Raw genomic sequence first — 24,582 nt, 5'->3', positions numbered from 1 at the left:
AAAAAATAGATTCTGTTTGAACTCTGTTTGCTTTGGTAGTATAACCACAAGATCGCCCATGTTTGATAAACAATCATTAAACAGGAAAACTCGACCCCTGCTAAAGAAGAAGTTACTGTTGAAGCTGAGGAAGAACCTACGGGGGAAGAACCAGCTGGGGAAAACCCCCAAGGTGAAACAGAACCAACAGCCGAAGCAACTGAATAATATTTTGTTTCTATGTTTATTGTTAGTTGGCCATATAGTATGACCAAATGTTGTTGTCGGTGCCTTAATCTTGCTTTATATAAAAGTCATCATGTGTGAATGAGATGTAATAAACTGTGCATTTGTAACTGAGTGGTTATTGTTTAAACAACCTTGTTTTACCGTGAATATTTGTACTGCTAAATGGCAGGCAAGTTATAGCTCAGTTGTCAAACACCATACATGGTAGTACCATGCTTTTTGTCAGTTTTACCAAATTTTAAACTTTTGGGCTGTGTTTATGTATTTTTATTCACGCATTTGTCGTTAAATGTGTTCTATTTGAAAAAGTGTCTTGCCTAACACACCCGTTATCCTCCTAATTATGAAGCCTCCACTCTGTTTCCTTTAGTTACAAAGCTCGCTATTAATATTCTAAACCTGAAGTTTCCACAAACCACAAACTTAGTATATTCCATCATTTATTTGATTTTAAAAGTACAATTCACTCTGTTGTGATGGCAACACGCAGTTAACGGTTTGTTTACTTTGTGTAGTAGCATCCATATTGCCTGCAATTTCAAGTTCTTGGTTAAAACATCTTCATTAGGGTTGTAACCACTGTCGAAAACCCCATTTTTTATAGTTATATGAAACTTTGTTGGTGATTGTTTTCTGTATCACTGTATGACTGACAATTTAGACAACCCATTAGTGACCACTGGGTTAGAGCAATTGTTGTTAAGTGTCTTGCTCAAGGACACATACGCCCACAATATTGGCAGCAACGAGCCTCGAACCGGTAACCTTTCGTTATGAAACAGGCATTGCCGCATTGTAACCTCTGTACCTAGTGCTGGACATGCGTATTTAAACATTCATTATATAAAGGGCATATTTACCTGTAGCAAGAATAGTAGAGTTGGTAGCATTGTGTGGAAGGAAGTTTGTAAGACCATCTGAAGTAGGTTCCGCATGGATAAGATGGGATGCAATACCTGATACCACACTTGTAGTGGCAAGCATAATGTTGTACAAGTTGTGGGATGGTGGTTGCCCAGTAAGTATCAAAGTCAGCAAGGATGGCAGAACAATAGTCAACCAACTTGGTGGAATAACAACTCCTCATAGCCATGACAGCTTCATCCAACGCTTCGGGGTGGAATTGTGCCAAGAGTTTGTCGTAAGCGTCCATGTGGGCAAGTTTGGCCTGAATGAAAAATCATTTTATATTTCATATAGGAATAAATAATTGGATTTGTGAGACCAGAGCTTCTTGTATTTGATTAATATATTTAATACTAAATATTAAGGAAAACATTACAAATTTTCTGCCTTAACTAAACCTTGAACCCATACCCTTTTGGCATTATTGGTAGAATTAAAGTTGACTTACATCATTCAAGCTCTTATCCAAAGCAGCGCGTTGAGCATCACGAGATTTTTCAAGTTTCTTCTGGTAATCGGCGATGTTGGAAGCTCTCGTAGTGAGACAAGCGTTGTATTTGGTCTTGATTGATTCAATGTATTCGAAAGCAAGCTTCTTGTAATCAGCAAGTCGTTTGTTGAAACTAACAATGCATTCCTGGATAAGGGCTGCAAGCTTGGCTGTGTATTCGGCAACAGCAACTCTCAACTTCTCCTTAAGTTCAGCGGTAAGCTTGGCGATCTCTGCCTTTTGTTCGTCGGTGAGTTCGTAACTTCCGGTGCTGCAGTATGTCCTGTGGGGGTTGCGTTGGTTTGTATATCATGGTGTGATTGTACAGTGTTTATACACTCTATGTTATAACATGGGTGTCTTTTTATACCCCAGACACACATGGTGTATTCATACACCTTATGCTTAAGTTACAAACTTATCCACAAACACAGAGTTACTCACTGCATGGAATATTTCTTGGTGACATATTTGATGTAGAATTCATGTCTTTCTTCAATAATCTTGGTGTAAGCCTTGATGTAGTCAACATGGTAGTTGCTCCACTTAAGTTTCAAATCATTGAAGATCTGTTGGCGCTCGGCGATGATGGCATTCACCTTATCAGTCATGTCCTTGACAATGTCTTCAACGGGCTTGTTTACCTTGGCTGTGGGAAACATTATTGTCAATTATTGGAGGTTTGAAAAAATTGAAGGCAAAGTATGAGGTGCATTACCACGTATGTAGCTTTGTGGGGGATTTTTTTGCTATATGGCTGACCAGTTGGAAAACAGTGACCACTGGGTTGTAGCAATTGCCGTTAAGTGTCTTGCCCAAGGACACATACGCCCACAATAGTAGCAGCGAAGAGCCTTGAATCCAGTATTTTTTGTTTACAAGACAAGCACTCCAAATAATGATGTACAATGAAACACAACAACACTTACTGAGGTCGCATTTGCACAATCCCTTGTAGGTGACCTTACGCCAGTTGTAAGTGAATGGGTTCAAACATGCACGAACGCATCTGTAGGAGCTTGTGTATCTCCACCAACAACCAAGCTTGTAGCTAGAATCAAGTGTTATTTAACGTTGGGATCTTAGTGTTTCTGCATAGTGTGTTGTAATAAAGGCCCAGGTATATCACTAAACTTTTAGCATGTGTTGTGTAAAATTGTAAAACATAATTTTTAGGAATTTTGCAAAGCTTGAGGAACGAAGTGTGTTGTGAACCTAAATGCTTCACCTATGGCAGCAACATCGAGCCTCAACCATGTTACTCATTAGAGACAAGTGTCCTGGTTATTCTAAAAAGACGCCAGACAAACTAAAGACCCAAGAAATATTGGTAACATATAAACCTGCAGCTGTAGTAATTCCTCTGGTAGAATCTGAGGCAGGAGTTGGACAAAGTACATTTGTATGCACAAGTGTAGTAGGTGATCAATTGCTTCATGGAGGTCGCCAACTTAGCTGTATATTCCTTTCCAAGTTTGCTGATTACTCTGAGTTCTTGGCGGTGGTAACTTACCAAAACTTCATCAACCTTTGCCTTCTCCCATGTTTCACTGCCTACAAGTGATGTTTAAATATTTATATGAATAAATGTAACTTTTTTATTTCTTATTTATTCATGTCTTTGGGCAACAACTGTTGTTATACAAAGGTGTCCTGTTTTATACACCTCGTGAACACTTTGGACAACTCATAAAAAGCCAATAAGTTAAATGTTAGTTGCTAATTTTTTTTCTTGGTTGCTTTAATTAATTTACTATTCGCTAATATATTGAAACTATATGTCTTATATACCGTAGATCTTGGCCAAGACTTGTCTATAGTATTCCTCCTTCTGCTTAAGAACAGCAACATGGTAGTCCAAGAACTTCTGCACGTAAGACTTCACTTTGAGGGCGAGTGTCTTCTTGTATTCCTTGATCTTCTCCACACGGCTGGTCAAACACTTGGTGGCGCTAAAGGTAATGCATGTTTGAGAGAAAGTTTCAGGTTTTGTTTTTAAACTAAACATTTTGGTCTAATTTTGTTAGAACAACCTAAAATCACACTTCCAGACTGTTACTTTTCAATGTGGGTTTGAATATTACTTACAAATATATGAAGGTTATGTGTTCTGACTTTTTAGTGTAGGTACAATTATATGTATTTGTTCTTACTTTTCAATAAGCTTCTGATGATATTCACTGACAGCGGCAACTTTAGCAGCAATAGCTTCGTTATATTTCTTGAGAGCTTCGTTTCTGGAAGCATCAAGTTTCTCATTGTATTCCTTGATTTTGTCATCACGTTCCTTGGCGAGGGTTGCCTTCTCTTCGTCGGTCTTTGCGCATCTGGAACGTAATGTAAAGTTATTATAATATACGGCTGACAATTTAGACAACCCATCAGTGGGTCGGAGTAACTGTCACTAATGGTCTTGCTTTTAATATTTTTATTATTACCATCTATATAAACCTTGTTCTGTTAATTATAAATAGATATAACATTGGGGTTATATACAGGTAAATCCAAGGACACATACCCCACAATAGTAGCAGCACCGAGCTCTGAACCCGGTATCACTTACTCGATTCTGTATCCGTAATACTTGGTGATGTAAGTCTTGTAACTTTCCTTGTAAGAAGCGATAGTTTCATCAAGGTATTTCAACCAAGATTGCTTCCTATCATCCATTTCCTTGGTGATCTTGAAGAGAGAGTCCTTGAGTGTGTTGGTTAACTCAGTGGTCAACTCACTGACAGGGGTTTCTGTGGTGAAAAGTTATTATATATTGTTGCCAATACCGCATATTGTAAATAGTTCTTTGGTTAGGGTTAAACTATAAAAAAAGTTTGTTTTTTATTTTTTCAAAAAATGTAATTAATCAAAATAAAATTACTGCTAATATTGATCAACCAAATAAAGGCATTGAGCTTGATTGTGTATTGAACACAATGTATTTTAATGCCACAGATGCCGTAAACTTGCTTTTAAAGTATTCTGAATTAATTACCCATACTGAAGATACTTTTAAACATAAATTAATATTTGGTACGGTGAATAAATATACTTAAACTTTATATGAACTGATTTGTGGTACTTTTTTACAAATATACCTTCAAAATTAAGTATATACAATACATAAACATCCTTTAACTTTTACGTTCACCAAGCCATAATCTTACCGGTCCATCCCTCTTTGCCACAATCAGCACCGGGGTAAACCTTCAATACATTGGAATAATAAGCACTGGAACACCAACAGTTCTTGAAGTAAACATTGTATGTGAAGTACCTTGTGCATGGGACGACATTAAACTTGTGAGCGCAGTAATAGCTGTAGCTATAACCGGCGTTGGTGGCCTGGGAGGAAAAAATTACGGTTTATCTTTTTATTTAACTTGTTAAGTAAACAGCATTCCTTTTATATGGGTGAAGTCTTACAGCATGACACGCCATGGGGGCATTTAGGCCAGAGTTGGCCTATTACCTCATTAATTATTATTTTATATTTTTCATCATCACTTATTTATCCTCGCGTGGAGGGCAACTTAGACCTATGATACCATGCTTGGTGTCATACAGTGAACAAGGCGGTCACTCATAATAAAAAAAACTTGAAAACGTCAATTTGGCAATACCTGAATAAGTACAGTTTGAAAACAGTTATATCAATCAAAAATCTCCAGAAAAACAAGCATAAATGCCCAGCAAGATACACCAAACATACTTTTTTATATTAAAACCACAAAATTTTTCAATAATATTCCCAACTTACTGCAATGCAAGCCAAAAGTACGAGCAAAAGTTTCATGATTGCTGTTTTCAACTTCGTAAGCTGAATAAAACTGATTGATTTGACTCATATCGGTCATAGTTATATAGTAACCACACCGCATGTAATAACAACACGATAGTTGAAACATTAGGGTTGACGTGTAGCTACATCACTAACTTGTTGTGTAAGCCACTTAGCAAAACCAACAATTACTTGAAGATCACAAGCTTCCATGTTGTGATGATAATATTGTAACCACCATCGTCATCATTATAATGATGTTAAAACAACAGAGTTCTCCATGTGTTGCTTGTTATGTTAGACCCCATGTTTGTATCTGGAGTGTTGGAGTTGTTATCTAAATAACTATAAAACAGAAACATGTTTTGTAACTACCATTTTTCTTATCATTCAACAAACCATATATGTTTATGTGATTTTTTTAATTTCACTGTTACTTGTTTAAATAATTATATACCATAATTTTTTGTAACTGTAAAACTTGTTTGTTTAGAGCGGTTTGTACCTGGAATATTGGGAGTTTTTTAACCATAAACCAGCACCATGTTTCATGACATGAATGCCTTTGGGCGCCTTGTTTTTAAACAGGGTGCAGGTAGACCATACATCGCTACTCGTTTAAACAATGCAAAATTTCACCACTTAACTCTTTTTTGATATGTGAATCCAAATTAATCACATAATCTGTGTAATATCTGTTTACCCATGTTATGCTTATGTACACGATATATTTTAAGTTACGCAAACTTTTCTTCTAATTACATAATATATCCCAATATATGTTAGTTTATACAGTACTGTGGGTTTGCAGCCACACTGTCATCTCACACAAGTGTTTAATTTGGTTAACTTGATATTTTTTTAGCCTGGTGCTTAGAGTGAAAATTTTTCTTGTGCAGAAGACAAGTCAAATTTATGATATGTGTTATATTGTTTTTTGAATTTGTTAATATATTGTCTACAAATCGGGATTGAAGCCAAATATGCTGTAACCAGTGACCACGGCGTTAGGAAAGTTACCATACGTCCACAGTGGTAGCAGCGTGAGGCTTCGAACTCGAGACAGACGCGCGAACTATTGAGCCCCGGGCCCGGTGTCGAGAATAACTACCGTTAAAGTTAACATCTTAGTTTGTTGGAATTATTATAGGCTTTATAAGCGGAATTTGAAAATTAAAAGCTTTTGCAAAACAGCCACGAGCAGTATTTGGGAAGTATTTAGAGGTTTTAAACATTTTTACCGGAATAGTTTTTACCCAGAGCGTGTTTTTAACGATTGTCGTTTTGCCGTTAATTTCATTCTTTTAGTTAATTTGAACAGATGAATTAAGAGTTATTTTATGTAACATTGCACACGTGTGCATAGTGTGTTGTTATAATTAATAGGCGCACGAATAAGGCAGATTATTTGCATATTAGTTATACCTTGCGTGTATGTTGGTTTAACGTTAGATAACACAACAGCAAATACTTGAAAGTTGACGAAGTAATCGCGTGTTGTTCCCCATCAAAGTTGTCATAGGCCACCATTACAAGGGTGTGGGTGCTTCAAAGTAATTAGGGGCCATAGTTACATTAGATAATATTTATTTAACTGGTGTGAAGATTTTTGTTTGTATTTTACTTAGGCCATAATGTCACACTATGTTTGCACAGGAATAAAGTTGTATTTGTTTGTCGTTTTCATTGTTCGAATTATTGTTGTTTGCTCAGCAATAATCACAATCATGTGTTTGAAATTTGCTGATTGTTTTCTTGTTTGGCTGACAGTTTAAACAACTCATTAGTGACAACTGGGTAGGAGCAATTATTGTTAAGACACATACGCTCAGAATAGTAGCAGCGATGAGCCTTGAACTTAGTATCCTCTTGTTAAGAGGTGTGTATTCTAATGACTATGCCCTTTGTTATCAACTAAATACCTTATACCTTCTTCCGGAAAATCTGCAGTTCACAACTGACTTCATTGAAACCGACATCTAATATTTCAAATATATTTCATACCAACCAGCGAATGCATTAAAACAACAATAAAAACAAACTTTTACAAAATGGGAATCGCCAGGCTTTATATAGAACATGGGTGGATTGCAAATATATTAGGAGTGGAAACTTTTTGGGCCTGTTTGGAATTACTAATAATACATGTGGATATGCCTACCACAATTAACACATAAAGTAACGGCAGAAATATAGTTCTGCAGGGCAAGATGGGCAGTGTAAGCACAGAATATTTTATATTACCCGATCGTATTTTAATAAATAACATCGCTCTTTTAGATTTTATAATTCGGGTAAATGTTGTTTACAACCAAATGAGTCGATAAAAGAGAGTAAAAACATGAACCATCTTACCCTGCCCTACAATATGAATTAAATTTGCATTATTATGAGCGCGTGATGGGCCGGATTAAAAACTTCATATACCATACAGCACAATATGTTTACATTATAGTAACCCTTACATTATTTCTGCTTGTTTTCATACAGAACTTATGTATTAGAACCTTTATCTGTATACATAACAACACAAGTAAATCAACCTTTAGATTGAGTGGCAAAGATCGGTGGGTTTACTATCGCATTCAGTATTTATGCGTTGTCATGCTTATATTTTGGAGGTGCACTCTTCCACATTAGAAATCCTTTAGTTACTGCAATCTTACAGTGTTGCCAGCCGTTTCTACTGCAGTACTGAATATAAAGTTGCCACATAATAATTTACCAATGTGTACTTAGTAACAATCGTTCTGCATTAAATGGAAACAAAATACAAAACAGATAAGTCACCATGAATAAGTTGCTAACAAACATAAAACATGGAGTGAAAGTAACTTTATTTTATGAATGGCCAGATATTTCCAAACTTCCAGTATTAGTATTATTTAAGTTACAACAGCACCGTTTGTGATTTAAACAATCCCTATTGTGACATCATAAATAATGATGGTTCAGACTGAAAAGATTTATTTCTTGCACAGTTTTCCTTTCGAAATGATGGATTTGCACCAATTTTTGCGCTGATTGATTAAAGTTTTATCCGGTATTGATTACAAACGACCTGTGAGTAGATTGCCTTCCTGGTTAGCAATATTCTGCAGAATTTGAAATCCCCCGTGCTTCTTTCCAATCTGGATGGAGGTGATTGTTTGTAACAGTGACATCACAAACAGTGTATCGTCACAGTGTTAAACGAATTGCACGAAAATCAGCAACGTGTTTCCCAAAGTTCGCTTGATTCCACCAGTTGTAAAATAAAGGAGGAGGCGTTCAAAGTCAAGTGAAGCAGTTGCAAAAGTTTGGCTTATTCCAACAGCCAGCACAAGATCACGACGCATTCCTCCACTTTTCATCGTCCTCCCTTTTAGCATCAGGAAGGATCTGGTTCCGCATCCCACTCAGAACATTGGATGTTGCCTCCGATGCGATGATCACTGGTTTAACCAGGGTGGGGGGTAGATGACGCAACACACCGCCCACCGCACCCGTGATGCCTTTCTGTTCGTGTTCCTGTGGGTGGTGGTGATACTTATATTATATATAAATGTAACTTAAATATTTAACTTTTGTATATTGGGAGGGGGGCAACGACAGTCGGGCTAATATTTATATTTCTATGTTTAGTAAGATACTACTAAGAATATGTTGAGGTCCTGCATTGAGGCATGCCAAGAAGTCTGAAATATTGGCCAGAGTTGACCCATCACCCCATCACCCAGGGTACAACACCCAGGGTGCAACAAACCCCATAAACCGACCTCTTGTGCGACTCGTGCGATAGAATACGCAGCATCTGACACCCCACTCCTAACCACAGTAAGCGCGTTGTTGAAACCTTCACGAATATCATTGGGTTGTTTATGTCTCGACGCATGAGGGCCGAGGTTACGCCAGTTTTGTTGACGCTTTTCCCTCCTGGGTTAAAAGTATTGCTGATTATGTTTTATAAGCTTGATAAGATTTTTGTATAACATACACCAAAAAGTGTTGGCATCATCAGTGCTTGTAAAAGACTGAGTAGACTTGGTGAAACATCTGCTATAGTATAATGAGTCTATACTTGATAATTATATTATTCATTTATGTATCTGTACAAAAATATGAATTGTTACAATGTTTTGTGTATGATATATATTCTATATTGATGAGACCATTGTTTAAGACTTCTGCCAAATTGGGCCCATTACTTCACATTCGATATATATATAATGCTTGTAGATAAGGATCTTACTTAACATGAAGTTGAGGGGGTGAAACAACATCGTACGTCGTCTCTGCAGCCTTCTGCACCAACCATACCATCCTGTTGGTTAATTCTAATGTTGCCATCGTAGCTGAAGCACCTGGGGTGTGGGGGATAATTAACATTGCAAGTTAATGTGGTAGTTTATCCCATGTCGAGTTACTGAAGGTATTGAGTTTGTGGTAAATTGATTGAACATTATCGGGGGAATGTTTAGACTTACAGAAAAGGATAAAATGTTAACTCCCTGCAGTTTATTTTTTAATGTGTTGTTAACAGAATTGCTCGTGAGGATACGGTTGCAAAATTCTATAAATAATATTTCTTTGCTACCAATTGAGAGAAATGGGATCATGATCCATCTTACCTCAACCTACCATGTTACAAGCTACAAATCATATATATATCTGGTTACACTGGACCATACTACTTCACCCACAATAGCCTTCCACTCAGCCCACCCACCAAAGGAAGATGTTCCACGTTGCAACCCCCTCACAATCCTCCCATCTCTCTTGTATTGTTCAACTGGCATCACAACAAGGTCATGCACGCCTTGGAAGAATTGAACCACCGAATGTAGAGGACCAACCCCACCAAGTATGGAAGGCAGTTGATTCTTCCTGATGTCTCCCGCCCATTCATTCAACATGAAGGTTACCATCTTATCCACACCAAGGATCCCATGTCGATGGATGATCTTCTTTAGTTTAAGTTGTGAGCAATTAAGCTGCCCCAACCCCATCAACAACCCTGCTAATGTACCCTGGGGAGGAATGAGATGTATTTGTGAAGGAACAAATCTTCTGCCACAATAATTTAACATCTACAATATACAATTTCGGGACACATACTTGGAAGTGAACGTACATTATACCTGGATAGCGGGAATAGTTTCAGCTAAATTCATCAAGTTCTAAAGATAAATAATTGAAGCTAAAGGTATATTAAAGTCTAAGATAGATTTTTTAGAAAGCATGGCGCCAGAGCCTGGTGTATAAGTTCAAGGCTCAATGCTGCTACCATTGTGTGCATGTCTTCTTGAGATACTTAACTATAACAGATATTGGGACCTCAGACCCATATAGACCCAAGATACTACACCACCATCATAACTACCTGGTCAGTATCGATATGCTTCCCGTGGTAATCAAGTCGGATTGGAACTTCAGGGGAGAAAATAATTTCACGGAAGAATAAAGGTGTTTGTGATGCGTCAGTGGTGTCCTCTGTAATACAAGGTTGGTTTATGTTGAGATGATGGAAATAGTGGGAATGTGTTTGTAAAGACTTTTTGTCGTGCGCTGTGGGTAAGTAGTTAGGCGCTTGCGTTGTAACCAAAGGATACAAAAGTCTAAAGTTTAATTCTAGTACAATTATGGGCATATGTGGCCTTGGGTGTGACATTACACCAACCCAGTGGTGGATAATGGGTTGCAGCACCCTGGGTGCCAGGATAATGGGCCAACTTTGAATAAATCTTAGGAAGATGTTCAATAAAACCACCCTCACCTTCCACTGCCTCATGCGCATCGTCTGTCGCCGTCTTTATCACTGGAGGATTGGCCACCAATTCATGAGGAACAGTATGCTCTGTGACATCACTATCTGACTTTGAGATCAGAATCGAAACTGAGTCGAAAAACTTTGTGATGAAATCCAAGGCATCTTGATCAACATTTAACCTCAGTGGTTGGAGGGAGACCTTCAACTTGCATTCAATGGAACTTCCCGACTTCTCGGGTTTATATTGTAGAGCTTTCACAATAAGCATGTTTGCTTGTGATTGCTTGGGACTTGCTTCACTATGGAACTGGTAAAGGAACTTATTTATCTGTGATGTTTGGAGTCGATCTCTGATCTCGAACTCTGTCACGATGAGCACGGTACGAGCGGCTTCCTTGCTTTCCTCCCCGTATATCTCGTGTCGGAATCGAACCTGACAAATGGATATTGGATCTTTAATCTTGGTATATCTAATTTATCATGAATGGAATTTTCTAGTCCTGCAGCTTTCCACGTATAACTTGTACAGTAATCTAATTATACATTTAACATTACTGTACATGTTTTTGGGGGAATGAAAAATGAAACATAGAGATAAACAAGCATAGTTGCATCAGCCGATTAAATAAACCAACCTTTGATAAATGAAATTCCATCAAAGTATTTTCATCTCTCAACTTCATCTTTGTGTCTTTAGTTTTCCCGTCAATAGTTGTGAAGTCGCAACCCCCATACATCATCCATACACATGTGAGGTCCTTCACTGAGTATCTCATCTCAGGGGGGGAAAAGGAATCCGGAGCGCTGAGTTGATCCGTCTTCCCCAGGACGGGGGTAAAGTGGTTTTCATGGTAACTGATGACATCATCATCGATGATGTAACGCACCTCAGGCTCGTTCTCGTTAAACCCCCCAAACCCGGGGTCCTCGATGATGCAGAACTGGGTGTCGTCGGGTTCGAATGAGGTCGAGGTCATGAACTCATCAGGGGTCATTACTTCGGGAGGCTGCGGGGGTTACAGGGTTGTTTAGTGGGGTGAAGTAACTTGAAAATAGATGATGAATGATGACACACTATAGGTACAGCTCAAACTTATGTTAACTATGCTATTTTATTAATACTAAACATTTCAGTTAATTCCGTTAGAAAAATTGGCCGTTTAAAGATTGTTTGTCAGTTAAATTCAAAGAAATATTTTCAAACTTTTAAATCCACATCTTACTTGGTCTGTTGCATGAGAGGTGAGTAGGACGTGCTCAGGTGACCTGTGTAATGGGTGGAATAAATATTGGGAAACACTGTAGAAAAATAATGAAAAACACTGTGAAAAAAATTGGGAAACACTGTGGAAAAATAATGAAAAACACTGTGGAAAAATATTGGGAAACACTGTAGAAAAATATTAGGAAACACTGTGTAAAAAAATATTGGGAAACAATGGAAAAATATTGGGAAACACTGTAGAAAAATATTGGAAAACACTGTAAAAAAATATTGAAAAACACTGTAGAAAAATATTGGGAAACACAATGGAAAAATATTGGAAAAATATTGAAAAACACTATGGAAAAACAATGAAAAACACTGTAGAAAAATATTGGGAAACACAATGGAAAAATATTGGAAAACACTGTAGAAAAATATTGGAAAACACTGTAAAAAAATATTGAAAAACACTGTAGAAAAATATTGGGAAACACAATGGAAAAATATTGGAAAACACTGTAGAAAAATATTGAAAAACACTATGGAAAAATATTGAAAAACACTGTAGAAAAATATTCGAAAACACTGTGGAAAACTATTGGGAAGCACTGTGGAAAAATATTGGAAAACACTGTAGAAAAATATTGGGAAACACAATGGAAAAATATTGGAAAACACTGTAGAAAAATATTGAAAAACACTGTAGAAAAATATTGAAAAACACTATGGAAAAACAATGAAAAACACTGTAGAAAAATATTGGGAAACACAATGGAAAAATATTGAAAAACACTGTAGAAAAATATTGGGAAGCACTGTGGAAAAATATTGGGAAACACTAGAAAATAATTTTCCATTATTTCTGCCATCAAGCATAACATAAAATAGTATTGTTTTCAGATCATCCGTTGTATATTCCACCAATAATAGAAACCACATATTGCGCAACACTTACCTTTGTACAGATGTGATGACATCATCGGTTTCCACGTCAACCATGGCGTCAGCAAGTAAGTCACTCACCGTGTCTTGGTACAAACTTTCATGCGATGCTAACATGGCCTGGAACAATTATTATGGGTTGGTTTGGTGTAATATAAGCATGTGGAACATATTTTACAGGTGGGACTATATTTTAACATTATTAGTGAATTAATGTAACTTGTATCCTCGCATGGTGGGGCAACGACAGTTGTTATAACACAGGTGTTCTGTTTCATACACCTCGTGTCCGCTTACAAGTTACCACGTATGTAACTTATTTATCCTCGCATGGCGGGGCAACGACAGTTGTTATAACACAGGTGTTCTGTTTCATACACCTCGTGTTCGCTTACAAGTTACCACGTATGTAACTTATTTATCCTAGCATGACCGAGCAACGACAGTCGTTATAACACGGGTGTTCTGTTTCATACACTCCTTGCCCGCTTACGAGTTACCACGTATGTAACTTGGTTAGTTTTCTGTATAGCTGATAATTTGGACAACCCATTAGTGACCACTGGGTTGGAGCAATTGCCGTTAAGTGTCTTGCCCAAGGACACATACGCCTACAATGGTAGCAGCGAGCAAGTTTATTGTTACGTAAACAAACCTCTTCTGTGGATTTGATTATGACATCATCATGCGATGTATGAATGGATTGTGATGTCATAACATTTGTTTGTTTGTTCATAGAAGCCTCCATTTCCTCCACAAACTTCTTTATGATGGTGAATAACGCTCCAAATGAATCGGAACATGTTTGAATCTTTACCTTGTTGTTGAAGATGGATAAATCTATCAGGGGGTGTTTCATCTTCTCTGGGAGGGTAGAGGGGTTGTATTATTAGGATAAAAACTCAAAACCAAGAATTGTATAATAAAAGAAATATATTTCGTCTAAAATGGCATCGTCCGTCTCTTATTCGAATAAAACTCTCTATTTGTTACATTATAATATGTTAATATGTTCATTGGGTTACATGAGGCACTGCAATACTTTTCTTTATATAGCTTGGAATATTTAAGATATTATATATGTGATAGATGACCCAGTCCTACAGTGAGGCAAGCCATGGGACCGGGGGTTTAGGCCAGAGTTGGCTCATTACCCCAACATTGTATATGCTAACTTATATGAAGCAAACCTGAATAGCTAGTCAAAACATTGCAGGCATAAGGAGAATGGATGTTGTAAAACAATCAACTTATAATTTAGATGGAAATTTCATTGCACCACAATACCAATTATAAGTAACTATGACATAACAATAGCACCATCTTACCATTATCCGTTTGTTTTGTTGAGTTGTTGATTTTCAAACAAACTTCCAACAATCCAACTTCAACCACACAAACGTAATCCTTCATAGATCTAACTTCACGTGCGTCACTGGGTGAATATAGGGGGTTATTTATGCAGGGAAAAATAGGGGTTAGCTTGGCAGTTAGCATGGGGTCATCAAGGTGTACTTAATGTTGGAAACAAATTAATATATTTTAATCAACCATGAGAAAGTTAATCTAAACTTAGAATGAATAATCCTGTTAATATACGGTAGTGCGTGTATACAACTTAATACAAGCACTAGGACTTGAACCCTATACCTCATAGTTATAATGTTACGTACCTAACAAAACCAACTCTGGTATAAATCCCAGGTCCTTGACGACCTCACCCATATACAACCCCATAATTATGACATCACAAACCTTTTAGTGAGGAACAATGAAGCATTATCGATGAGTATATGAAGTAATGATGAAGGAGATCCCGCCACCATGTTCGATGATAGAGAGAAGGAATGAAGAGTGGCGAGCGCACCAACTGGGCACGATGGGGGATGATACTTGACACAACATCGATCAAAATGGAGATGAAGTTGTGTGATAATGGATGGTGGTTTGTAGCCAAGCACCTCGTGGTCGGTGAGATCGAAGAAGTCCGTGATCTGCAAGTATTAGGGGTAAGTTGGGAAGAGTTTTTCGGTATAAAATTAAATAACAGGTTCATTACGTTGTACCTTCGAACAGGCATATTATTTTATGGTTCCTCTGGTACACCAGTGAGGCAGATGAAAGGCTGGTTACATTTAATTCAACATTTATATTTATAATTGGTACACCCAGCGTTGTTGAGCGCAGGTCAGCATAAATATTTCTTTGTTTGTTTTTTTAAGAGACATTTACGCTACAGTGTAGCTTGCCTCAGGGTAAAAAGAAACAAACAAAGACACCTCTACACTAGATATTACTAGCAATACCACACCACCCACCTGATTCAACCAATTAACATCTTGCTGCACAAACTTATGATGAAGTGTCGCCCCCGATAGTAAGGTTGACAACACACAGTGTTTGAGGCTGGGTTGTTCATAATCTAACTTGACAACCATGGTGACCATACGGTCCCTCCCATCACCGCTACTGTGCCGACCTTTGTCTGGAATATGATGGGTTATAAATCATGTGTGTTGGGATGATATATCAACATTCTAGCTCTCGGGTGTGTCTCACTAAAGCCCATGTTTCAACCAAGAGAGGACTTGTCAGAGGACAAAGAATATTGGCAAAATTGAGCCCAAATTATCCTTGCGTGACAGGGCAACAACACATTTAGTGACTACTGAGTTATAGCAATGTTCTTTAAGTGTCTTGCCCAGTTATACACATATTAACCACAACTTACTGAAACATATATTAACCACAACTTACTGAAACATATATTAACCACAACTTACTGAAACACATATTAACCACAACTTACTGAAACATATATTAACCACAACTTACTGAAACATATATTAACCACAACTTACTGAAACACATATTAACCATAGATGAAGTGGGAAATATGATGGTCTCCATGTTGCTTGGTGTGGACGTCGATGGAAGATTAAATGAAGTTCGACCGTTTTCCTGTTGTACAGGTTGGTGTGATGTCATAATGTAATCATGTATAACGTCATAATATAAACAATACGTATAAACCCATTTTCAAATAAGACAACCCATTTAGTTGCATTGGGTTTTATGAGCTTTATTTTTCCATTACACACAAATAATCATAGCACCCACACAGGGACTTGAACCCAACACCATGCTATCAATTGCTTACCTTGTAAAACAACCAACAGCCTTCCATATCAATACAAACATAATCAAGGTTGGAATCCCCTTCGTATCCACCAACATAAAATAAACTTCCGTTTTCAATCTGTGGATATAATGTAGTGTGAGTATATACCATAGCAGATGTTTCACCAAGTCTACTCAGTCTTTTACAAGCACTGATGATGCCAACACTTTTTGGTGTATGTTATATAAAATCTTAATTATGAATATCAAGGTTACAATTATCGCGTATAGACTCATTAGACTCATTAATATAGCAGATGTTTCAATGTTTACAACTATATCACAATGATTTAGTAAAACGCTTGTGGCTGTACATTGGGATTCAATCATGTTTTACAGTATTTTTCAAAATAATTTTAGTGAGTATAATTGTACATAGGCACCTAAACAATGGCCCTTGAATCAATTTATTACCCTATGTGAATAATTTGGGAACATGTTAACTATAATGTAACAAGCAAAGGTAACATTGGGCATATATTCGAATAAGTACCCTGGTTGTTTCCTATGACGCAATAGCAGATGTCCCATACCTTTAACATAAGTTGTCCCTTAGCGCAGTTAGCCGTCACGCTCCCTTGGTTGATGTTCAATGTGACGGCAATCGAACTTTCCTTTTTACTGAAACTTTCACGCAATGTTTCCTTATATGGAGGAACTGCATCGTCGGAATAATCCGAGTCTGAACCATCTCTGTTGTTATGGGTGGGTGGGGGTTAACGCTCTTTCTAAATTAATGTTTCGCAACCTTTTATGGTTTATAGAATCGTAGTCCCCTTTAAAGATACCCAAAGTAAAAGGGGAATTAACTGACTTGTTTTAATGCATAATCTGGGCAAGAGGAGACCCGTGGCATCAATATTGTCCCAGCTGGAGCTACATCTATGGTTGCCTAACTAAAGGAGCATCACAGGTCCCATGGCATGCCTCGTTGTAGCACCTCACCCATATAAACTTTGAGCATTACCCACGTACCCACCTTGAGTTGCAAGCGAAGAACTTCGGCCTCATGTTTGGGTCGAATATTGGTTGGTGTGGAAGTGTGGTTGGGAGGATGGTTGAGGTGAAGGTAGATGCTCCAAAAGGTTGGGGGGCTGCGGGTCGCCATAACAACAAGTCGTTGCCGATCCTGGGGGTAAGTGAAAGTTATTGGTGATGGAATATAATAATTAGCAAGTAATGTTGATTTAATGCTAATGACGTGGAAATGGTCAAATCTGGTCTAATTAAATCACCCTAAAAATTAAGACATTTAAATAAGCGACATTAAACCGAACATAGTGATTGAATCCGTATTTATGACCGATACAGTGTAGGGCCTCACCCATACAGAATGTAACACTAACACAAGCAAGTAATTATCAGTAGCAAAAAATTAACTTAGAATAAATACGTAATCAACTTTTCCAACAATACCGCACCTGTTGTAAATATTCTCGAGGAAATCTTTTGAATGCAGAGTAGCCACCACATGAGGGAGGTAGACATCCAATGATAAGGATGAGGTTTGTGTGGCGTGCGATGTAAAAGTTTGGATTTCATCACAGTTGCCTGGGGTGGGTGTGTATTTGTTGGGTAAACATGTTTGCTTATGTTGTATTTGAGATTTATTATACATGGGTATGGGCAAGAACCTAGGACTAGGCGAGGCCCATTACCCTAAAATTTATAGGATAGCCATAGTTGTTTAATTTATCTGCTCTAAAACATAGGTTACACCTTACTTACTAAACACAGCCTAACACCAGGTAACCTCACATAACTTCATTCTCATTCAAAGGGTTTATAATAAAAACTAAACACAAGAGACAAGACAAATCCACAAACCAAGTCATTTATCACAAACCATCTTACCCGGCATCACCACGTCCTCGTTCACATAAACAACTTTCCGTTTAGAAAAAGGTGAAATCTCTTCATTCAACCCGTTTTCTCCCAACCCAAACACCGAAGTATTCTGCCAATATGAGCCCGTGTTTTGGTCACTAGGTGGAAACGTGGAGTTGTTGGTTGTTTCGTATAAAGTAAAGTTTGGGTTGAAGTCGGGGGGTTGTGGGGGTTGGATGGTCACCTGGGTAACAACAAGAGTGATGGTAACACAACATATTTCTTGTACAAACTTTCCACCAACCTTTAAATAAGGGAAGTCCATGTCGGATGTGGATTTCTTATCATGCGGAGAAGCATCGCGCTTTTGTTTCGCCATCAGGAACTGTTTGGGGGGTCTGTTGTTTGAGGGTAGTTATAATATGGATATATTTTGCTGTGTATATAGAGGGTCATGTATAAACATATTCTGTTGCTACCAGGTATAATGCTCGGAACTGCTCTACCGGTAAAAAGTTTATTCCATTGTAGCAATGTACGTCTGCCATCCGACATCATGGGTGTATGAGGAATATATATAGAATCCGGGGTATATAGAATGAATAACTATATTTTGTCTCTTGCATTCAAGCAATCAAACTTTAGTATTCTTACTTTTTATTATTCTCAGCGTAAAGTAGTTCAATTTGTTTGACTTGCATCATATATACTTGTTTGTGGTGGGAAAAGTTGCTGCTGTACTGGGTGACGTCATCTGTAAGTTTCATACAAGTTTTGTAAAATAATTTAACTCTTACAAATGTTACAATGGAGGTCTAAATACTTTGTGAACTACTGTAGTAGGAGACCCAACTTAATAAAATGGTGCTCACCTTCAATAAATTTGTAACCTTCAAAACTACATTCCATTAAACTTTTTGTGAGCACATAAAATAATTTAACTTTTACCAGTAACATTCAAAAGCTTTGTGAATTGTAACTGTTTGTCGCTTATTGCTTGTAGAGTTATATTTTAGGCCAGCACCAAGGCACACCTGACTGGCCCTAGCCCATAAGTTTATGGGTTTGGGACCCGGGGTTGGGGAGTGATGACCTAACACCTCCACACCAGCATACACACCTTGGTTAACAAACTGTGTTGATAGTTGCAACTCGTGCAACATACAATGCATTTGTTCCTCTCTAATGGATTGTTTGAACCAAGGTCTGCGATCCATCTCCGATCGTAAGTCAGGGATCGGGAACAACAGGATGATCTAAGAAGATGTTTTATCATTGAAGCTCATGCTCACTGTCGGGCTAAGGTGCATTGATATATAAGTTACATATGTGGTAACTCATGAGCGGGCATAGGGTGTATGAAACAGAACACCCGTGGTATAACGAATGTCATTGCCCGCCACACGAGGATAAATAGTAACAACTAACCTTAACATTAGGACATGATAAATTGACATCGAATGAAGAAACTTTACGTTCAGCATCCTCATCTAAAACCTTCTGGAATATCGACTGATTGTTTCCTGATGTTCTGTATAATGAGTATTGACCGGCCGAGCCCATACCACTGCATGGATAGTTCAATAATGTGCTTAACCTATCCACGATGCTGATGTCAACTTCGCATGTGCAATCTGGGGGAACATGGCAACATCAATCTTTATTATTTGCTATATTTATGAAGAAAAAGATGGGAAGAAATAATTAACGAAATATTTTGAGTTGTCAGCGTCACTTTACTCCATAAGGAAGATGGGAAAGTTATATATTGAGTTGCCTAAGGGAGTCAAACACTATCCAAATACTGAACCAAATAACTAACACAACAAGTTGGTGTATACATAAGAACAAACTGATATAAACACACACAAACCTGCAAGTTGAATCTTAACATCGTTGTGTATCGAGTGTTTCAATTCTTCACGATCGATATTTATTTGAAGGGATTTCTCCGAAGGATTTCTTTCGTTAAATGCAAGGATTTGATTAAACTTCCACGAGGATCCTTGATCTTCCTCGGTCCGCCGTAGACACTCCACGAAGTCCACATCACCCAGGGATGCTGATACATGGAGGGATGCAAGATGGGACGCTCCTCCTTCCTTCTGTTGGTGTTGTACATGCACAGGACGTCCCACAAACCTTAGATGATCGTGCGTCTCACACCAACCTGACATTTTCGCTCGGTTTTCAAACAGATCACCGTCCACACCCGTCTCAGCTTTCTTGAAATACTTTGACGCAATTTCCGATAAATACGAGCTCGCACCACACGCCCCTTTCAAGTCATCTTTACCAACTTTCTGGCCACGAAATATTGGGTCTACATGTAACACGGTAACAACAAGCAAGCTGAAGTCCAACTGCGATTGAAACGAAACACAATCCACCCCCGCTGACTCCGATGTCCTGCCTTTTCTTCTACCCCGCTTCTTGCGCTCCATATTAAACTGCGCGGGGTCTACGGACTCACCAGCTGAACTACAACTACTTCCACAACTCGTGCCCGACATTTCCCCGCACTGTGAGTCACCGTTAACTTGGTACAACGTGGATGACGCCGACATCAAGTAAAACCTCTCCTCCCTTCCACGACCAGGGGGAGCAACATCAGGGGCTTGGATGTTCCGATCCAGACTAAACGCGCTGTCCCTGTGTGATATACCGCCACCAAGTGGCTCGGATATTTCTTGGAGGACGTTGATAAGAAGGTGGATCTGGAGGTGAAACGATAAAAATTGAAAATATAAAATGAACAAAAGTAAGCAACAGCCGGGGTGCAAAAGATGCGAGTTCAAGACCCGTTGTTGCTACCATTGTGGGTATATGTGTTCTTAGACACCTAACGACAATTGCTCCAATTCACTGGTCACTAAAGGTTGTCACACGTGGTAACTTGTAAACAGGCACAAGGTGTATTACCAACTGTCATTTCCCATGCGAGGATATTTAGATCACATCCCATCATTCTTACTTGTTTTGGAGTAAGGAATACGAAACACGACCCGATAAAGAAATCCAACTCCATCTTTGGTCCAGGTATTTGTTCTTTATGTTTTATACGAACCTTCAACTCGTGTTTACCATAACACGATGCAATTAATGTTGGTGACATGTCGTATATCATCTCTGTAATACAACGTATATAATGATGAATATAAGCAGTTGTTGACTTCCTACTATGTTAAAACTCAGATAAACTTCTAAGCGACAACTTATTTTAGGAAACCATCATTTCAACAACCTATTAAGGTCATCTCCAAAACATACTGCCAACACAACTTAATTAGGTAATACTACCCTAACCCACTATAATCCCAAATTGTTTCAAAAGTTGGGCCAAAAGACCACCCCAGACCATCTAACATTAACCACTGGCTATATATGGGTGTGTTAAACCACCTAGCCACCCCCCTATTTACGCCTATGACCCAACTCACCTTCGCCCTCCTGGTCAATAATGGAGGTCATATGAAGGTCAAGGCCCGATATTTGGAATCTCTTGCATGAGTTGGTGATGGTTTGGTTTAATAAGTTGGTGAGGTGTTCGGTTCCCTCGTTAAATGTGGGTTGGTTGGTTTGTTGGCTGTTCATTGTCACTTCATCAAAATACTGAAGTTCGTTGATGGATAACTGGAGTGTGCGGTTGATATTTATTAGTTACTTCATTCATTAGTTGAGGATTATTTATAAAATGAGAATTCCTTGAAGTAAAACATCAAAAGGACGCTTAAATGGGTCTGGGATGTTTGTTATTACATAGCATGCAATTTATTTAATTTCTATAATAAAGTAACAATGGTCATATAAATTAAAACAATGAAAAGATAACACACGTTAAAAACACGGGCAACCACTTTTTACAGAACTAGTTTTACAAAGTGTAAACAAAACAATAACCTTGAATTGGTTGCACCACTTTTCACAGGTGTTTACATAAGTTAAGTTGTATTTGACCGACACTTCAGTATTTCTAACAGCTTAAGTGTCAATGAAATTGGCTGCACTACTTTTGTACAGTAATAGATTCAGCACACATCACACCAAACACAGCATTAACCTCACCTCCAGTCTGATCCGTTTATTTGATTGATAATTAAAATGTTCGAACCCAAACTTTACATCAGAAAACTTGATTTTCACCCGAGACAAAATATTTTCGATTGTTTTTGCGAATAATTCCAACCCTTCGAACATTGAACCGCTGTCTTTGTTCTGTGGTGGAGGTTGGAGGGGGGGAATATTTGTGGTTGGGGTTGTAATAGGTTGGTGGGCAAACTTTTAATATTTATTATAATACAACAGGCATTAAATCATACAGATCTGGGGTATTCAGCTTTAGGGTTAAAGTATTAAAAATATTTTGGGTTGGGGGATAGGGGGCTTAATCCTATTATCGGGAATACAGGACCATTTAAAGAGACATGTTTTTTTGGGATAGGTATAAAAAAAATAAAATGTTGTAGCTACATCATGTCATTGCATGCTATTGCTAATATTACGCGTTCTTTATTATGCAATTTTTGGCACGAAACACTGCGTAGAATTATGAATTGCTTATCAACCTGTCAATCAAACCTGTTTAATATCTTCTTCCTGTTGTTTGAAACATTCCTGTGCAAGCTGCATCGAGGTTGACATGCTGCCGTATGATTCGTAGAACGAGTCAGTCATGTCAGCAAAGTTGGCGGGCCGTTGGTGGTTCATAGCTACCTTTATATGAAGTCCCTTTATCTCTACTATGCAGTTCTCACTAGAATAAAGTTGTTATTTATTTATTTATATAAGAATGTAATTATAGTTGTGAGTATAAGCATCACATTGTTTGATGTTTAGTAAAAACCTGTTTGTTTGTCTAGACACCTAACAGCAAAGTAAAATCTGTTTAGGTGTAAAACTTAAGGTGCTAAAACATATGATGTCACCAATGTTTCAAAAGTTGGGCTGAAATGTGACCTCAGTCCTCAGGCATTCATATTGTTACACCAATGGTTTAGGTATGATTATGCAAATCACAAAACAGATTATAACTATATTGCAAACAGAATTAATACACAAGTGACCACAACTGCATTGTTAAACTAACCTTAATAAATTAGACCATGGTATCATCACAGATATTGACGCAATATCTCCTGATACCATCTCAATAGGAACATGAAACTGTGTGAGCAATTCATTCACTGAATAAACATCTAGCATCACGTTTTCAACACAACCTTTCCCACTGTAGAGGTCCAAGCTAAGTTGATCAAGACGGAGTTTCTCCTGTAATACACCTCATGCTCACTGTCGAGTTATAACATAAACAACAAATCTGAAATTATACAGCTGGTAAAAGACCTTAGAAACATTTTGAAACCAAAAATGTTCATTTATCATCAGCAGAAGAACACGCATGGACCAAGGTATAACATCCACAACCAACCTGTAGAAACTTTCCCAGATAATGCTGAAGTAAATACCGACACGCTCTCTTCTTGATTGACTCGGGAAACGGCAACCAAGGCATCGTAGGGCGTAAGTTAAACAAACAAAGAAAATAAACGAGTTAATCTGAAAGGATGTGTTGGGAAACAATATCGATATTTTATGATGTAAATAAATATTCCAGGATATTACATGATACGACATAATGTGGTGTTAGACTGCTAGTTAAGAAACCTTAATCACTAAACCCATTCCATAGGTTCATACCCTTATATGGAGTTTTGTCTAATATTTAACAAAAGATTCTTCACTAATACTTATATTGTTCGCTTATAAAAACAATCACATATAGAAGCAAAAAGCTACAAACGGTTTAACTTTATAACAAACACTTAAGTTACATTGGTAGCATATTCTTTATTAAACGGAAACCCTCAACATAAAGTTAGTATTTCGCATAAATCGGTAACGATAAAGGTATGTAGTCCCGTTCCAAAAGGCATCACTTTTTAAAGTCCACGTACAAATAGCTTGTTCTATATCCTGATAAAAACGTCAATATATCATTTAACCCAACAACAAAAACTTTCACAAACTTTGCTTTTGTTTGTTTATAAAATGTCACGTGATCAGAAACAGCTGGTGCAAATCAAAACAAAGACAAGAGGATAGAAATAGTATTTCCATATTAATTTTATTTTTATTTGGGGGGTTTTGTTTAAAAGTTAAAATATTAAATAAGTGTAACCTATTTATGCTCGCATGACGGGGCAACGACAGTCGTTATAACACGAGTGTTCTGTTTTTTCACACAAAAGCACTAATTTCTTCATATTTGTTTATAGATT

The 24,582-nt window shown here is 37.7% G+C and overlaps 2 protein-coding genes and 2 long non-coding RNA genes across 4 annotated transcripts; 2 read left to right on the top strand and 2 right to left on the bottom strand.

Moving 5' to 3' along the window:
* Positions 1-651: 651 nt before the first annotated feature.
* On the bottom strand, positions 652-5,483 carry LOC100186110. The gene is made up of 11 exons (XM_002129163.5): positions 5,379-5,483; positions 4,786-4,963; positions 4,188-4,368; positions 3,778-3,951; positions 3,416-3,576; positions 2,968-3,178; positions 2,554-2,675; positions 2,069-2,273; positions 1,583-1,907; positions 1,089-1,396; positions 652-758 (listed from the first exon to the last, which is right to left on the bottom strand). The coding sequence occupies exons 1-11, from the start codon at positions 5,412-5,414 to the stop codon at positions 731-733; spliced, it is 1,929 nt and encodes a 642-aa protein (XP_002129199.2). The 5' UTR covers positions 5,415-5,483; the 3' UTR covers positions 652-730.
* Positions 5,484-7,377: 1,894 nt separating this feature from the next.
* Positions 7,378-23,873, bottom strand: LOC101242696 (autophagy-related protein 2 homolog B-like). Its single transcript, XM_004226664.4, has 30 exons — positions 23,733-23,873; positions 23,391-23,572; positions 22,883-23,057; positions 22,370-22,519; positions 21,745-21,937; positions 21,279-21,433; positions 20,178-21,021; positions 19,733-19,938; positions 19,425-19,560; positions 18,959-19,058; positions 18,609-18,702; positions 18,332-18,548; positions 17,899-18,028; positions 17,457-17,606; positions 17,011-17,170; positions 16,458-16,556; positions 16,159-16,258; positions 15,616-15,782; positions 15,053-15,291; positions 14,626-14,732; positions 13,953-14,161; positions 13,311-13,417; positions 12,372-12,414; positions 11,784-12,155; positions 11,155-11,581; positions 10,762-10,871; positions 10,108-10,408; positions 9,631-9,742; positions 9,158-9,314; positions 7,378-8,909 (listed from the first exon to the last, which is right to left on the bottom strand). Exons 1-30 carry the CDS (start codon positions 23,814-23,816, stop codon positions 8,727-8,729), a joined length of 5,709 nt encoding a protein of 1,902 aa, XP_004226712.2. The 5' UTR covers positions 23,817-23,873; the 3' UTR covers positions 7,378-8,726.
* Positions 13,391-15,164, top strand: LOC113474787. The gene is made up of 3 exons (XR_003396474.1): positions 13,391-13,477; positions 14,036-14,169; positions 15,060-15,164. It is a non-coding gene; the product is annotated as an uncharacterized LOC113474787 (long non-coding RNA).
* Positions 16,183-17,478, top strand: LOC113474784. The gene is made up of 3 exons (XR_003396471.1): positions 16,183-16,269; positions 16,422-16,574; positions 17,391-17,478. It is a non-coding gene; the product is annotated as an uncharacterized LOC113474784 (long non-coding RNA).
* Positions 23,874-24,582: the final 709 nt, after the last annotated feature.

The sequence above is a fragment of the Ciona intestinalis genome, chromosome 12 (genome assembly GCF_000224145.3).
Source record: "Ciona intestinalis chromosome 12, KH, whole genome shotgun sequence".
NCBI lineage: Eukaryota > Metazoa > Chordata > Ascidiacea > Phlebobranchia > Cionidae > Ciona > Ciona intestinalis.
The sequence above is the reverse complement of the archived record's forward strand: the minus strand, read 5'-3'. Positions and strand labels throughout refer to the sequence as shown.